General features: G+C 41.1%; 2 protein-coding genes across 2 annotated transcripts; both read left to right on the top strand.

The window, feature by feature from the left end:
* Window positions 1–7565: 7565 nt before the first annotated feature.
* On the top strand, window positions 7566–12539 carry arl10 (ADP-ribosylation factor-like 10). The gene is made up of 4 exons (XM_038975915.1): window positions 7566–7861; window positions 10939–11113; window positions 11491–11666; window positions 12072–12539. The coding sequence occupies exons 1-4, from the start codon at window positions 7724–7726 to the stop codon at window positions 12237–12239; spliced, it is 657 nt and encodes a 218-aa protein (XP_038831843.1). The 5' UTR covers window positions 7566–7723; the 3' UTR covers window positions 12240–12539.
* A 1562-nt stretch (window positions 12540–14101) lies between these two features.
* Window positions 14102–16176, top strand: LOC120030492. Its single transcript, XM_038975904.1, has 3 exons — window positions 14102–14779; window positions 14925–15207; window positions 15398–16176. Exons 1-3 carry the CDS (start codon window positions 14694–14696, stop codon window positions 16079–16081), a joined length of 1053 nt encoding a protein of 350 aa, XP_038831832.1. The 5' UTR covers window positions 14102–14693; the 3' UTR covers window positions 16082–16176.
* The last annotated feature ends 939 nt before the right edge of the window (window positions 16177–17115 follow it).

Consider the following 17115-nt stretch of genomic DNA (forward strand, 5'->3'; position numbering starts at 1 on the left):
CAAATGCCTGAAGGTACCACGTTCATCTGTACAAACAATAGTAATCAAGTTTAAACACCATGGGCCCACGCAGCCATCATACCGCTCAGGAAGGAGATGCGTTTTGTCTCCTGGAGATGAACGTACTTTGGTGCGAAAAGTGCAAATAAATCCCAGAACAACAGCAAAGGACCTTGTGAAGATGCTGGAGGAAACAGGTACAAAAGTATCTATATCCACAGTAAAATGAGTCCTATATCGACATAACCTGAAAGGCCGCTCAGCAAGGAAGAAGCCACTGCTCCAAAAGCGCATTAAAAAAACAGACTATGGTTTGCAACTGCACATGGGGACAAAGATCGTACTTTTTGGAGAAATGTCCTCTGGTCAAATGAAACAAAAATAGAACTGTTTGGCCATAATGACCATTGTTATGTTTGGAGGAAAAAGGGGGAGGCTTGCAAGCCGAAGAACACCATCCCAACCGTGAAGCATGTGGGTGGCAGCATCATGTTGTGGGGGTGCTTTGCTGCAGGAGGGACTGGTGCACTTCACAAAATATATGGCATCATGAGGCAGGAAAATTATGTGGATATATTGAAGCAACATCTCAAGACATCAGTCAGGAAGTTAAAACTTGGTCGCAAATGGGTCTTCCAAATGGACAATGACCCCAAGCATACTTCCAAAGTTGTGGCAAAATGGCTTTAGGACAACAAAGTCAAGGTATTGGAGTGGCCATCACAAAGCCCTGACCTCCATCCTATAGAACATTTGTGGGCAGACTGAAAAAGCATGTGCAAGCAAGGAGGCCTACAAACCTGACTCAGTTTACACCAGCTCTGTCAGGAGGAATGGGCCAAAATTCAACCAACTTTTTATGGGAAGATAGTGGAAGGCTACCCGAAAAGTTTGACTCAAGTTAAACAATTTAAAGGCAATGCTACCAAATACTAATTGAGTGTATGTAAACTTCTGACCCACTGGGAATGTGATGAAAGAAATAAAAGCTGAAAGAAATCATTCTCTCTACTATTATTCTGACATTTCACATTCTTAAAATAAAGTGGTGATCCTAACTGACCTAAGACAGGGAATTTTTACTCGGATTAAATGTAAGGAATTGTGAAACACTGAGTTTAAATGTATTTGGCTAAGGTGTATGTAAACTTCCGACTTCAACTGTACCATCATACATAACATTTATTCTAAATAATTCAGAGTAACAATGCACTTAGCAGGTCCTTTTTGGGCCTGTGACTCGGGCAGATGCCCATATCGTCCTGCATTTTGGTGTGCACTAAAGCTCGGTTAGTGTTTCATGTCAATCATTACGGCATGCATTGTTGGATTCAATTCTAGGTTAGTGTTTCATGTTAATCATGCATGTCTCTTACTGCATGCGTGGCTGTGTAGACGTACACGTCTCATTTCAACCAAACACATTCCATATGATACTTCCCATTACAGAAGAATTGCACTTTGTCTATTCTTTACATACATCTCTTTTACATCTATTTATCTTGTCTTTAGATCCAACCATTTCTCCGCCATGTCCCTTCTCCCTGTTGAGTAACTTTTTTTCATTGGAGAGGGGTTCAATGCCAGATGTCCAGCACAGGACAACCGGTCATCAGCATCTGGCTCTGAGGAGCCTTCCTTGGAAACGAGGCCTACCCCAAAAAATTCAATAAAATTCCTTATTATATTCTCTCTGTTGTCATTCAGTTAAGCTTGTACTCGATTGAACCATATACATTTGCATAAAATAACTCGCCAACAGTAACTGTTTCACTGTTCAAGCTATACACCAAACCAATTTTCTCATTTTCAGGCTAACTTCAAATAATTAACTTGTAGCAACTATAACTATATACATTTGCATAAAATAACTCTCCAACAGTTACTCTTGAACCGTTCAAGGTAGAGACACCTAACCAACGTTCTCGTGTTCAGGCTATTCTATCCAATCAATCAGCCAATTAATACATTTTTCCATCTACCTACTTTTTCAACAGTATAACCAGTCACTACCCTTACTACTGCAGTCACTACCACTACTATAACTTACTTCAAACCATAAATACTTTTGAAAAAGCTAGCAAGCACACACATTTTCTTCAGGAAATGTACTTCTCTAGTTTGCTGTTTGATTTGGAATTAGGCCACAAAGTTTCAAAAAGGGAGGGCCATGGCAAACTAGATGATAAAGTTCTTGAAGGTGTTGCCAGAATGTTTTGCAGTGACTCAGTCTTTCACTGTAGTATTCAGCAAAGGAGTGACTATTTCTGAAATAAAACTATGGCAAATTGTTGCAGTTTATTTAAAAAAAAAAAAAAATCACCTTTATTTAACCAGGTAGGCTAGTTGAGAACAAGTTCTCATTTACAACTGCGACCTGGTCAAGACAAAGCAAAGCAGTTCGACACATACAACAACACAGAGTTACACATGGAATAAACAAACATACAGTCAATAATACAGTAGAAAAAAAGTCTATATACATTGTGTGCAAATGAGGTAAGATAAGGTAGGTAAGGAAATAAATAGGCCATGGTGGCGAAGTAATTACAATATAGCAATTAAACACTGGAATGGTAGATGTGCAGAAGATGAATGTGCAAGTAGAGATACTGGGGTGCATAAATAAATAAATACAGTATGGGGATGAGGTAGTTGGATGGGCTATTTACAGATGGTCTATGTACAGGTGCAGTGATCTGTGACCTGCTCTGACAGCTGGTGCTTAAAGCTAGTGAGGGAGATATGTGTCTCCAGCTTCAGTGATTTTTGCAGTTCATTCCAGTCATTGGCAGCAGAGAACTGGAAGGAGAGGCGGCCAAAGGAAGAATTGGCTTTGGGGGTGACCAGTGAGATATACCTGCTGGAGCGTGTGCTACGGGTGGGTGCTGCTATGGTGACCAGTGAGCTGAGATAAGGCGGGGCTTTACCTAGCAAAGACTTGTAGATGACCTGGAGCCAGTGGGTTTGGCGAGTTTGCAGATAACATCTTTTTTTTTTAAATGCATTTTATTTTCCCTGGAACCTAAATATGCTGAACTGCCCACAAATTCTGAAACATTGTCTAGGCCTACCCTAGACATTTGAAATAACAAAGTTAATCCTCTGTTCTACTGTTATGTTCTAATGTAACATTTTAACCTGAGGTCCGGATCTGATCATATATAGCATAATATTTGAAATAGCTTATCTATTTAATACTTTGAAGTAGGTCCAATTAAATATGCAATATGTAACTTTTTGGGCCACCCAACCAATTCACAGAAAAGTGTGTTAGATCTGTCATTCTCATTGAAAGCAAGTCTAACAAGCGGTCTGTTCTATGTGCTATGTTTCAGGTTCTTATGTTTCGGTTTTGCATCTTTTACTTTCTGTTTTGTACACCAGCTGAAAATACAATATTTTGGGATATGGAAAATACATTTCACAGCGGTTTAGATGGTTTAGTCCCAAACTGAAATTGGCGAACTATTACAATTTTCGCAACCAGGAAATGGCACAATTTCTGCATAGTGAATCTTTGAATTAATTGTATTCTAATTTGTTGAATATGTTATTTAGGGAGTATGAAACCATCAAATGTTAAGAATTTATTTTAAAATTTGATCATATTACTCCAGTGCTAGCCTCCCTACACTGGCTTCCTGTTAAGGCAAGGGCTAATTTCAAGGTTTTACTGCTAACCTACAAAGCATTACATGGGCTTGCGCCTACCTATCTTTCCGATTTGGTCCTGCCGTACATACCTACACATACGCTACGGTCACAAGATGCAGGCCTCCTAATTGTCCCTAGGATTTCTAAGCAAACAGCTGGAGGCAGGGCTTTCTCCTATAGAGCTCCATTTTTATGGAATGGTCTGCCTACCCATGTGAGAGACGCAGACTCGGTCTCAACCTTTCAGTCTTTACTGAAGACTCATCTCTTCAGTAGGTGCTATGATTGAGTGTAGTCTGGCCCAGGAGTGTGAAGGTGAACGGAAAGGCTCTGGAGCAACAAACAGCCCTTGCTGTCTCTGCCTGGCCGGTTCCCCTCGCTCCACTGGGATTCTCTGCCTCTAACCCTATTACAGGGGCTGAGTCACTGGCTTACTGGTGCTCTTCGATGCCGTCCCTAGGAGGCGTGCGTCACTTGAGTGGGTTGAGTCGCTGACGTGATCTTCCTGTCTGGGTTGGTGCCCCCCTTGGATTGTGCCGTGGCGGAGATCTTTGTGGGCTATACTCGGCCTTGTCTCAGGATGGTAGGTTGGTGGTTGAAGATATCCCTCTAGTGGTGTGGGGGCTGTACTTTGGCAAAGTGGGTGGGGTTATATCCTGCCTGTTTGGCCCTGTCCGGGGGTATCATCAGATGGGGCCGCAGTATCTCCTGACCCTTCCTGTCTCAGCCTCCAGTATTTATGCTGCAGTAGTTTGTGTCGGGGGGCTAGGGTCAGTCTGTTATATCTGGAGTATTTCTCCTGTCTTATCCGGTGTCCTGTGTGAATTGAAGTATGCTCTCTCTAATTCTCTCTTTCTTTCTCTCTTTCTTTCTTTCTCTCTCTCGGAGGACCTGAGCCCTAGGACCATGCCTCAGGACTACCTGGCATGATGACTCCTTGCTGTCCCCAGTCCACCTGGCCGGCTGCTGCTCCAGTTTCAACTGTTCTGCCTGAGGCTATGGAACCCTGACCTGCTCACCGGACGTGCTACCTGTCCCAGACCTGCTGTTTTCAACTCTCTAGATACTGCAGGAGCGGTAGAGATACTCTCAATGATCGGCTATGAAAAGCCAACTGACATTTACTCTTGAGGTGCTGACTTGTTGCACCCTCGACAACTACTGTGATTATTATTATTTGACCATGCTGGTCATTTATGAACATTTGAACATCTTGGCCATGTTCTGTTATAATCTCCACCCGGCACAGCCAATAGAGGACTGGCCACCCCTCATAGCCTGGTTCCTCTCTAGGTTTCTTCCTAGGTTTTGGCCTTTCTAGGGAGTTTTTCCTAGCCACCGTGCTTCTACACCTGCATTGCTTGCTGTTTGGGGTTTTAAGCTGGGTTTCTGTACAGCACTTTGAGATATCAGCTGATGTAAGCAGGGCTATATAAATACATTTGATTTGATTTGATTCTGCAATGATCATGGAAATAAAATAATCAGGAAATAGATTTTTTAAAATTGTTATGGCAAAGATTTTTGCTCATCCCACTAAGGGCAAATTATTAAATCTTGTTGTATTTTCTTATTTTTGGGGTTTTATGAATAAGCGTGTCATATCCCCTATTTGCACAAAATACCGCTTACCTGCTTGCAATGAAATACTTCAACCACCAGAAATATTATGCTCGCATGGTCTCAAGTTTTCTAGAAGTTAAGCACATTATCTTAATGTTTTTATTTAACCTTTATTTAAGAACAAATTCGTATTTACAATGATGGCCTACTGTGGGGAGGGGTGCTGGGATGAAGATTTTTTGTTATATATATATATATAAAATATAGGACACAACACACATCATGACAAGAGAACAACACAAAGAGAGACCTAAGACAACTGGTCAAGTAAATGTTTTATAAATGGCAACTTTTGCGTAAAAACTGGCATATGCATGCTTTATTGCAAACTGACCCCTTGCCAATAGGCACAAGAGTAGAACAGAGTATTGAATTTGTATTATTGGTTGCTTACTCCAGCTGTGTCAGATCTATATGTGCTTTTAAGACAACTGGGAACTCTGAAAAAAAACGAGGTCATATCATGACGTCAGTGATCTTCAGGTCGGAAAGTCTGACTTCTAGAAAAAATGCCAGAGTTTCGGACTTGGAATTCCAAGTTGGATTTGACCAGTCGGAGCTGTTTTTTTCCCTCCCAGTTCTCAGTTGTCTTGAACGCAATAAAGTCAGAAGTTGGAGATTTCCGAGTTCCCAGTTGCTTTGAACGCAGCATATGCAGAGAGGCTATGCCCAACATTTTATTCCACCCTATTTTTACTAGAATATTAACATTTTGTTAGGTTTTAAATCTGGAATAATGTGGAACTCTTACGTTATAACATAAAGGACACGAGCCAATTAAATAATTGGTTTGGTGAAAAATGTCTGTTGCTCTGTGTTGTGTGACAAGTGTGTGACGCCCTGCAATGGTCAGATTTTATTGAAGGTGTTCTTCATTTTTTTGACAATGATTTCACTGTCCACTGGTTACTTTAGTGTGGTTCACAAATGTTTTCAATATTTACTAATTTCACAACTGGAAGTGTTTTAAATATAGGTCATTATGATCTGGTTATAAACTACAGTTCAAAAGAAAACAGGACATCTGTGACAGTAAATTGCACTGTAGGGTAAATATTTAGGCACTATTATATAGATAATATTTTTGTTATTTCAAGGGAACTGACATGCCCTTCTGCAATTACATTCAAAGTGAACTCAGAGGCTTCGTCCACAAAGTACAGTCGTGGCCAAAGGTTTTGAGAATGACACAAATATTAATTTTCACAAAGTCTGCTGCCTCAGTTTGTATGATGGCTATTTGCATATACTCCAGAATGTTATGAAGAGTGATCAGATGAATTGCAATTAATTGCAAAGTCCCTCTTTGCCATGCAAATGAACTGAATCCCCCCAAAACATTTACACTGCATTTCAGCCCTGCCACAAAAGGACCAGCTGACCAGCTGTGTATCTGCACGCGCAGTGAGGCGAAGACTTCTAGAGGATGGCCTGGTGTCAATAAAGGGCAGCAAAGAAGCCACTTCTCTCCAGGAAAAACATCAGGGACAGACTGATATTCTGCAAAAGGTACAGGGATTGGACTGCTGAGGACTGAGGTAAAGTCATTCTCTCTGATGAATCCACTTTCCGATTGTTTGGGGCATCCGGAAAAAAGCTTGTCCGGAGAAGACAAGGTGAGTGCTACCATCAGTCCTGTGTCATGCCAACTGTAAAGCATCCTGAGACCATTCATGTGTGGGGTTGCTTCTCAGCCAAGGGAGTGGGCTCACTCACAATGTTGCCTAAGAACACAGCCATGAATAAAGAATGGTACCAACACATCCTCCGAGAGCAACTTCTCCCAACCATCCAGGAACAGTTTGGTGACGAACAGTGCCTTTTCCTGCATGATGGTCCATGGCCAGGAAGCTCCCCAGACCTTAATCCCATTGAGAACTTGAGGTCAATCCCCAAGAGGCGGGTAGACAAACAAAACCCCACAAATTCTGACAAACTCCAAGCATTGATTATGCAAGAATGGGCTGCCACCAGTCAGGATGTGGCCCAGAAGTTAATTGACAGCATGCCAGGGCGGATTGTATAGGTCTTGAAAAAGAAGGGTCAGCACTGCAAATATTGACTCTGCATCAACTTCATGTAATTGTCAATACAACTATTTGACACTTATGAAATGCTTGTAATTATACTTCAGTATTCCATAGTAACATCTGACAAATATCTAAGACACTGAAGCAGCAAACTTTGTGAAAATTAATATTTGTGTCATTCTCAAAACTTTTGGCCAGTCAGTAGCTGTTGTTGCGCAGCCCGTACCCTCTGCTGTCGTCACGAATCGAACCGACTGAAGGGTACAAGGAGGGTGCTGACGGGGCTCTTTCCAATACAAACAACGCGGAGAGATCAGGTGCACTGTCAAAAGTGGAAGTCATTAGATAATTTCATCCTTGGCTATCTGTTGTGTCCTGGAACGCAACATTATCCGGGCTTCCAGAAGTGCAACATGGTTCTGCTTCGGCACATATCCATCGCCCTAACTGCAGCGGTGGCTGCATTCGGGTCCGCGCTGTTTATCGCCTTAAATTATTTATACAGAAGGCGAATATGGTCTCCCGAAGCGGAATATTACATGATCAAAGAGGTAAGCTTTGCCATGTAGGAATGTTCAGTCGGCATAAGTTTATGGCTCTGTAACTGTTGCAATCGGGGGACAGACGCACAGTTTTCACGGTTTATCTCTGGATTCTTTACGTGCCAGAGCGTTAAAGTTCTGAAGGGGAATGTGGAATCGAACGCATGCAGGCATAGAGATGATTTAACGAATCACTTATGTATCGACATGGGGCCTTCCAGCCCAGAGAATGCAAATGACAATGATGCGCGTTCATCTCAGACCATGTTGATAAACTGACAATCTGACTTCACGTTGATAATGATGAAGCGTTTTGATAAAGAATGATGCACATAATGAGAATCATACAAGATTTACGGTCCAAGAAAGCTACAGTAGAAGAGAATACACACTAATAGTCTAATGTTAAAGTAGAAAATGCAAATCATTCCAAAGTAATTCACAGTCATAATAATACTTGAAGCATTTCCTCTGACTATAGCCTGCCCTATACGGACATGGGCATATTACCTGAAATTAACTAATATGATTTTCAGGAGCTCATTGGTCTTGATTCACACAAAGAGGCCAGATTAGACTACAGTTAATGTAATCGAGGGAGAATTGCTGAGAAACTTGCTGACTCCTCAAATGTGCCTCTCACAAACCAATGAGATGGTATAGAGCTGATGTAACTAACATTGGTGCCATAACAACATTACATAGTGGTCAAAGTGCAAATGCAGCTATTGTGGCACAAGTAGACAGCTATTGGCGGTTTAGTTTATTAGGATCCCCATTAGCTACTGCAAATGCAGCAGCTACTCTTCCTGTGGTCCACATAAAACATACAAAGTACAGAACAGTAAGAGACAAGAACATCATAAGATATTACATTAAATTCGAGTTATATATAGGAAAGACAACATACTATTTACACACTATTCATAAACACATTTTTATATTCTTATTTACTGTACAGTTAAATTAGATCTTTAGAAAGAGGAGATGAGCTGTGATACAATATGTTTTTCATCTGTTTTTTAAAGCTAAACTTGGATTTTGCCTGAGTAACCTCTGGTGGCAGAGCATTCCATGATGACATGGCTCTATACATAAGTGAGCGATTCTTTAAATCTGTTTTTGGTTTGAGTACCGTGGGGTCACAACAACAGAGGCTGTTGCCTGCATTGCACACAAAAATGCAAGTGATTGTGAAATACTGCAGCATTATCTATACTTTACTGGTAATCCTACAGGGACAGATAGTGAAAAATACTGATGTACAGTGCCTTCAGAAAGTATTCAGACCCCTTGACTTCTTCCACATTTTGTTACGTTACTGCCTTATTCTAAAATTGATCAAATCGTTTTCCCCCCTCATCAATCTACACACAATACCCCATAATGACAAAGCGAAAACAGGTTTAGATTTTTTTGCTAATTTATAAAATTTTAAAAAGCTGAAATATCACATTTATATAAGTATTCAGACCCTTTACTTAGTACTTTGTTGAAGCACCTTTGGCAGTGATTACAGTATCGAGTCTTCTTGGGTATGACACTACATTATTTACATAAGTATTCAGACCCTTTACTTAGTACTTTGTTGAAGCACCTTTGGCAGTGATTCCAGCCTCGAGCCTTCTTGGGTATGACGCTACAAGCTTGGCACACCTGTATTTGGGGAGTTTCTCCAATTTTTCACTGCAGATGCTCTCAAGCTGTCAGGCTGGATGGGGAGCGTTGCTGCACAGCTATTTTCAGGTCTCTCCAAAGATGTTCGATCGGGTTCAAGTCCAGGCTCTGGCTGGGCCATTCAAGGACATTGAGAGACTTGTCCCAAAGCCACTCCTATGTTGTCTTGGCTGTGTGCTTAGGGTCGTTGTTCTGTTGGAAGGTGAACCTTCACCCCAGTTTGAGGTCCTGAGCGATCTGGAGCAGGTTTTCATCAAGGATCTCACTGTACTTTGCTCCGTTCATCTTTCCCTCGATCATGACTAGTCTCCCAGTCCCTGCTGCTGAAAAACATCCCCACAGCATGATGCTGCCACCACCATGCTTCACCGTAGGGATGGTGCCAGGTTTCCCTCAGACGTGACAATTGGCATTCAGGCCAAAGAGTTCAATCTTGGTTTCATCAGAGAATCCAGAGAATCTTATTTTTAGTCTTTAGGTGCCTCTTGGCAAGCTCCAAACGGGCTGTCATGTGCCTTTTACTAAGGAGTGGCTTCCGTCTGGCCACTCTACCATAAAGGCCTTGGTGTACGATGGTATTCCTTCTGGAAAGTTCTTCAATCTCCACAGAGGAACTCTAGAGCTCTGTCCGAGTGACCATCAGGTTCTTGGTCACCTCTCTGACCAAGGCCCTTCTCCGATTGCTCAGTTTGGCCGGGCGGCCAGCTCTAGGAAGAGTCTTGGTGGTTCCAAACATCTTCCATTTAAGAATGATGGAGGCCACTGTGTTCTTGGGGGACCTTCAATGCTGCAGACATTTTTTGGTACCCTTCCCCAGATCTGTGCCTCGACAATCCTGTCTCGGGGCTCTACAGAAAATTCTATCGATCTCATGGCTTGGTTTTTGCTCTGACATGCACTGTCAACCGTGGGACCTTATATAGACATGTGTGTGCCTTTCCAAATCATGTCCAATCAATAGAATTTACCACAGGTGGACACCAATCAAGTTGTAGAAAGATCTCACAGATGATCATTGGAAACAGGATGCACCTGAGCTCAATTTTGAGTCTCATAGCAAAGAGTCTGAATACTTATGTAAGGTATTTCTGTTTTGTATTAAAAACCTGTTCTCGCTTTGTCATTATGGGGTATTGTGTGTAAATTGCTGAGGAATTTTGGGATTTTAATCCATTTTAGAATAGGGCTGTGACGTAACAAAATGTGGAAAAAGTCAAGGGGTCTGAATACTTTCCGAAGGCACTGTATGTAAACAAAACATATCGCAGTTCTGCACTTTACAGGAGCAACAATGATCTATATATCTGTACCTTTGAGAAGAAAGAAAAATGGAATAAGATAACTTCATGTTGCTGTTGTGAGAGAACAGGTGTTCTGATGGCATCCTGCTGTGTCTGCATGTTGAGCAGGAGGAGGATGGACAGCGCCAGGTGCTAGTCCTTGGCCTAGACGGAGCTGGGAAGAGCAGTATGCTTCAGGGGCTGACAGCCACAGACGGAGACAAGAGAGGGCACTGCCGTCCCACCAGGGGCTTCAACTTTATAAGCCTCAGTGCCCCTGCCCGTCAGCTGGATTTCCTAGAAAGTAAGCTATGCAGTTTGCACAACAGATTTTTGCATATGCTTGCAGAGCAATTCAACTGGCCTGTAAGACTCCATGCAGAGTGCTTTAAGCCTTCTCTATCACCTTTAATTTGGTCACATGGATTTTAAACTATCAGATTAGCCCTGAAAATGCCAGTGGCTTTACCAAAAGCATTATAATCATGTGCCTTTGCTTAGACTCACTCATACGTTTGGACAACATGCATCATTTACCTTTTCTTGAGTGGAATAATTCATTTGGCCTTCTTGTAGTGTGTCAAACAAATAAGAAAGTAGAAAACATAAGTTCATACATCTTCCTTATTGCCTAGCAACACCTCTCAAGTAAACTTCCTACCTCTGTCTGCTGTCTTCCAGTTGGAGGGGGTGAGGATTTGCGTATGTACTGGGCAGAGTACCTGGGGAAGACGCATGCCCTGGTGTACGTGGTTGACTCCTCTGATAGACGACGTCTCCCACAGGCCAAGGCTGAGCTGCATCGCCTCCTCAGACTGCACTCACAACTTCCTGTGGTGGTCCTGGGGAACAAACAGGTGACCTTGACTATTATACGGGTTTATACTGTCTATGGGCAGATTTCCATCGGAGATAGAAACACCAAGAGAATGGAAACGTATTCAATTTTTATCTAAATATGTTGATCTTAGTGTGGGCAATATGAGTGTCTCAGATATGGATACACGTATACTGGATACATGAATGCTCTCCAGTGAGCACATACTGTTAGTAACCCCTCACTTGAGCAGTGTTATAAAGAATTTGTAATACTGTTATAAGTGTGATGTTACAACTGTCATGACCAGTATTGTGACACATCCATGCATTGCTGTTTAGATTGTCAAACTGTTTTATTTATGATTTAGTCATTTTAACAGGTGCTCATCACACCCAGTGTGACTTGATAGTAAACTTCACTGTCCGTCTTGTGTCCCCTCTAGGACAAGCCAAACGCATTGAGTGTGTCGGAGCTCCATGAAGCCCTGTCTCTGGGGGCGGTGGCTGACAAGAGGAGGCTGTTCCTACTGGCTGCCCAGCTAGGCTCAGATGGCCTGATTGTCTCCCGTAATCTGCAGGCCTTCCAGGACTTGCTCCTACAGCTCGTCTGACGCCCCAGGGCAGGAGTAGTGAAAAGGGGGTTGACCAGGCAGGTGGGATGGGGAAAGTGGTCCATTGATGTGCCCGTGTGGTAAGGACCAGTGGCAATTGGACATGACTGTGTGTGAATACTTTTGAACTACAGTAGATCCTTCAGGGCCATCTGGAAGGTAGGGAGCGAAAATTGTTTGATACACAGTCAGGTCCATAATTATTGGCACCCTTGATAAAGATGAGCACAAAAGACTGTATAAAATAATAAATACTTTATATTTTATACTAATAAAGTTGCTCAAAGAGATTTTGTTTAACAAGTAATAAAAAATACATTTTTTTCAAAATAGACAAAAGATAGGGGACAAAATTATTGGCACCCCTGTTTTCAGTACCCTTGCGAGGATAACGACACTGAGCCTCTTTAAAAATACTTTATGAGATTGGAGAACACATTAGGAAGGATCTTAGACCATTCCTCCATATAGAATCTTTCCAGATCCTTGATATCCTTAGTTTGAGCTTATGGACTGCCCTCTTCAATTCAAATAATGCTTCCATATGCTTCCCTTTTTCAACGCCAAACCCACCCCTGATGTGCATGGCCAAAGAGCTCCATTTCAAGTCATCTGAACATAGCACCGCCTGGAGTTTGATAAACGGCATTGGCATTTGGATTGGAACCGGCGCTATGGTCAGATCACATGAAAATAGAGCTCTTTGGCCACGCAGACCAGAGGTATGTTTGGCATTTAAAAACAGAGACATATGCAGAAAAGTACCTCATACCTAAGGTAAAATATGGTGGTGGATTGTTGATGTTATGGGGCTATTTTGCTTCCACTGGTCCTGGAGCCCTTGTAACGCCAGTTAGCATTGTCTCTCGAAACTACCTTTTAACTTCCTTCATACTGGACACAGACACAAAAATGCTATCCATGAGTTTGGAAAGTAGCGCTCACAAACCAAAAGTGGTCCCTGAAAATTGCGTACATACACTATATATACAAAAGTATGTGGACACCCCTTTAAATTAGAGGATTCGGCTATTTCAGCCACACCCGTTCCTGACAGGTGTATAAAATGTTTTGTTATTATTAATAAAAACATATGTAAGACAGTTGTATTGCAAACATTTTTTAATATATATATATATTGTAGAGCACGGTCAGTACCATGAAATTGGCTTGTCCCTCAGGTCAGGAGTCATGGTTTAGAGACATTTTGAGTTTAAAAATATATTTTTCTCCCTCTTTAAATGTCATAATACAACGGAAAGTATTACAGTTATTTAGTGGACTACTTAAATGAAAATATCAAATAAATATTACAAATAATTTACAAGTAATAGCTGTCCCTCAATTTCATGTCACTGGTGTTAAAATGTATAAAAACCACAACTTTGAAAAAATACAACATCCTTGCCAAATTCTTCCTGGATCAAAGGTTCATTGGAGACGGCACTGTTTTGAAAAGCACATGGTGAGTGTGTACTCTTCATATGTTAACAATTTGATGATTAACTTGGTGATTTCATGCAAGGACTTAAGATGTGTCACTGGTGTTATACAGTTTATAGAAAGGGGAAAGGAAATTGGATTAAAATTAAAATTGCATGATTAAGTGATTTATTTACAATTTAAGAAGTGTTGTTTGAGCAACAGTGGCCGCCATCTTAGATATGCCATCTTGTCTGCAGATTTGTCACTGGCGTTATCACTGGTGTTACTGTTCTTGCTGGTAACACCAGGGACATGACAATAACGCCAGTTACAATCAATAACACCACAATCTTTTTTCTTAAAATAATGTTTTAAAACTCAACAATTATATTTTAAAAATACAAAAATACCTTGTCCATAGGTATACGGTAAGGAAACCAATATGTAATTGCGTAATTCAGATGAACTAACCCTTTACAGTTTTGCTCAATTGCTAAAACACTAAACCCCATTGGCTGAACAAAGTTCTCAGTTGCCTGGACTCATTTAGCTAATTATGCAGTCTGTTGTCAATACCTTAAACCATTTCACATGGTAAAACACAATATGCAGATCTCACTTAGACTTTTCAGCAAAACTCTAAACACATTCTCATTCTCAAAACACATTCTGCACTCTAATGCACATGTCATCCATACTGGTAAACACAAGTGGCAACAATCAAATACAAATAGAGAACACATGTCATTGATTGAACACAACCAGTAAAAATGTATTTAACAAGTTTCAAATGATGCGACACAACCAATATAAGCCAGTTCAGAGAGCAAACAGGTTGTTGAAGGTGGGAAGGAGAAAGTCTGAGAATGGATAGAAGAAACAATGTGAGAGGACGAGGACGAGTGATTATGCGAGGTGGGCGACGAGGAGGAGGGCGAGGAAGAGGAGGACGAAGAGGAAGACAAAGAGTGGAAATATCTGATAATTCGAGCAACAGTTATAGACCATGTTCTTGTCCATGGACTGACAATGAGGGAAGCAGGACTTAGACTGCAACCCAATTTGAGCCGATTTTCTGTGTCCACCATAGTAAGGACATTCAGAGAAGAGAACAGGTACAGTATACTACTGTATTTTTGTAATTGCAAATTTACTGTACTACACTATATGCAGCTGTTTCAATAGACATTTGTAAAGTTAATCACTGTATTTATTGTACTGCATGAATATGTTTTGTAACTGCACAACTACTTTTTGTAGAATTGCAAGGCTGCCACATGCAGGTGGAAGGACAGCTATATTCACTCGGGAGCAAGAGGCCGTTATAGTTGGCATGGTCCTTCAAGATAATGCAATACGACTCAGAGAAATCCAGGAACGAGTGATACAACACAACACACACTTCCAGGGAATCGACAGTGTGAGAATTTCCACAATTGACCGTGTCCTCCATCGTAACAGGATGCGAATGAAACAAATATACAGAGTACCTTTTGAGCGCAACTCACCAAGTGTGAAAGAACTGCGAGCTCAGTATGTGCAAGTAAGTGTACATTCAGAAACATTTACTGTAATCCAGATTGTCTACAGTACTAACACATACTATGTGAATGACATTACTCTTCAGTACATACAATGTATGTGAATCAGAAGCCTAATTGTACTCTACAGTATAGCACCGTCTCTGTACGACTTACAAAATCCTACATACAGTATATTGTATTTCTACACAGACAATATTTGACTTGGAATCCTTGGACAGACCCCATGAGTTCATCTTTGTCGATGAAGCAGGCTTCAATCTAACAAAGAGGAGAAGGAGAGGCCGAAACATGATTGGACAGCGGGCCATTGTTGAAGTCCCTGGTCAACGAGGTGACAATGTCACAATCTGTGCTGCTATCAGCAACCATGGTGTTCTACATCACCATGTTACACTCGGGCCATATAACACCGAGCACCTTCTAAGATTTATTGCCAATCTAAGAGATATTTTATTTGAGCAGCAGGTTCAAGAGCAGCAGGGTCAAGAGCTAAATGAGAATCCCATTCCCACCTATATGATGGTGTGGGACAATGTCAGTTTCCACCGAGCTGCTCAGGTAAGGGAATGGTTTAACATCAATGGGCAGTTTATGAACTTGTACCTCCCTCCATACTCGCCTTTCCTGAATCCGATTGAGGAGTTTTTCTCCTCTTGGAGATGGAAAGTGTATGATAGACAACCCTACACCAGAGTAAATCTGCTGCAAGCCATGGATTTAGCCTGTGGTGATATAGGTGAGGAATCATGTCAGGGCTGGATACGGCACACAAGAGGCTTCTTCCCCCGTTGCCTCAGGAGGGACAATATTGCTTGTGATGTCGACGAAGTGCTCTGGCCTGACCCAGCCCAAAGACAAGTAGAAGCACATTGATCACATGTTTACTCCTTTGATTTTTGTCCCTTTTAGTATTGTATACTGTAGTACAGTGCATTGTAGGCTGTATACTGTACAATGGACAAATTGTATGGCCCTGAACATTGTGCTTTCCATTTATTAACAGTACTGACTGCTCAATAGATTTTGACTGGTTGCAGGTTCATAACAAAAAACAAGAATTACAGTATCACAGAGACAAAGAACAAGAATTACAGTATCACAGAGACAAAGAACAAGAATTACAGTATCACAGAGACAAAGAACAAGAATTACAGTATCACAGAGACAAAGGACACGTTTGTGAGATGCAGGGTACAGTACTGTAAAAATAGGGGTACACGGAGGAGGAAGAACAAAAAACAAAATTGCAAAGAGTAAGGCAGAGTAGTAATTTCTGATCAATTTTGAGCTACTATGATAGAACATGTTTTCGTTCATCAAAAGACAATGACGGAAAAATGTGAATATTTTTTTAGATTAAAAATGTACTTCTCCCTGAGAATTGTATGTTTTGAACAATGTGTTTTCTATTTTTCGGTGTATTGTTTACTGACTGCTTGAGTGTATATCATTTTGATCACTTTGTTTATGATTTGAGAGCAGTGTTTGAATTTGAAGACAGGTAAAACAGTTTTGAGGCGAATGTTTCATTTTGCGAGAGGCGTCAGAGGTTATGTAAATAGTGTTTGAAGATGAGGTTTTGTGTTTAATGTTTTCAGGAAATGGAGCAAGGTTTCAGAAATTGTGTTTTAGCAATTGAGAAAAACTAAGTAGACCTACACAATATGTCACGACAAGAATTGATATACTGTTTTAACAAGCTACGCGATTTTGTGGATAGGCGTGAGAGTAGGATTTCATGTTTGTATTATGTTGCATGCATCTTACGCTGGAAATCGAATACAATTATATATTACATCTTTACAGACAACGAATCTGTTGTGTTATGAAAGACACATTTTAGTCAATCAATCTTTTGGTCTTAATCTTTGACCAATAACCCTCATTTTATTGTTCATATTAAATCA

Source organism: Salvelinus namaycush, chromosome 3 (assembly GCF_016432855.1).
Source record: "Salvelinus namaycush isolate Seneca chromosome 3, SaNama_1.0, whole genome shotgun sequence".
Classification (NCBI taxonomy): domain Eukaryota; kingdom Metazoa; phylum Chordata; class Actinopteri; order Salmoniformes; family Salmonidae; genus Salvelinus; species Salvelinus namaycush.